Raw genomic sequence first — 238 nt, forward strand, 5'->3', positions numbered from 1 at the left:
AGTGATTTCTCGGCATACTTGCGGCTCGGCCAGATGCAGACGAACACAGGCCTCTCCCAAAGCATGTGCCACACGCTCCATGTTTGAGTCACTCTGTTAATAAAGGTTTAGGTTAAAGCACAAAAATATTAATAATTATAAAATAAAATAAAAATTGTAAATATATTAGTAAATAAATGTACATAAAAATTATACAAATATATATTAAAAGTTATATATATATATATATATATAAAAA

General features: G+C 27.7%; 1 protein-coding gene across 1 annotated transcript in view; it reads right to left on the reverse strand.

The window, feature by feature from the left end:
- LOC107701086 (sphingomyelin phosphodiesterase-like) overlaps window positions 1–238 on the reverse strand; it is a 5,024-nt gene that overhangs the window by 3,943 nt on the left and 843 nt on the right. Inside the window, exon 2 of the mRNA XM_016503018.1 lies at window positions 1–93. Within this exon, the coding sequence (XP_016358504.1) occupies window positions 1–93 (93 nt within the window). The remainder of the gene's footprint in view (window positions 94–238) is intronic.

Source organism: Sinocyclocheilus anshuiensis, unplaced genomic scaffold (assembly GCF_001515605.1).
Source record: "Sinocyclocheilus anshuiensis isolate Anshui unplaced genomic scaffold, SAMN03320099.WGS_v1.1 scaffold907, whole genome shotgun sequence".
Lineage (NCBI taxonomy): Eukaryota > Metazoa > Chordata > Actinopteri > Cypriniformes > Cyprinidae > Sinocyclocheilus > Sinocyclocheilus anshuiensis.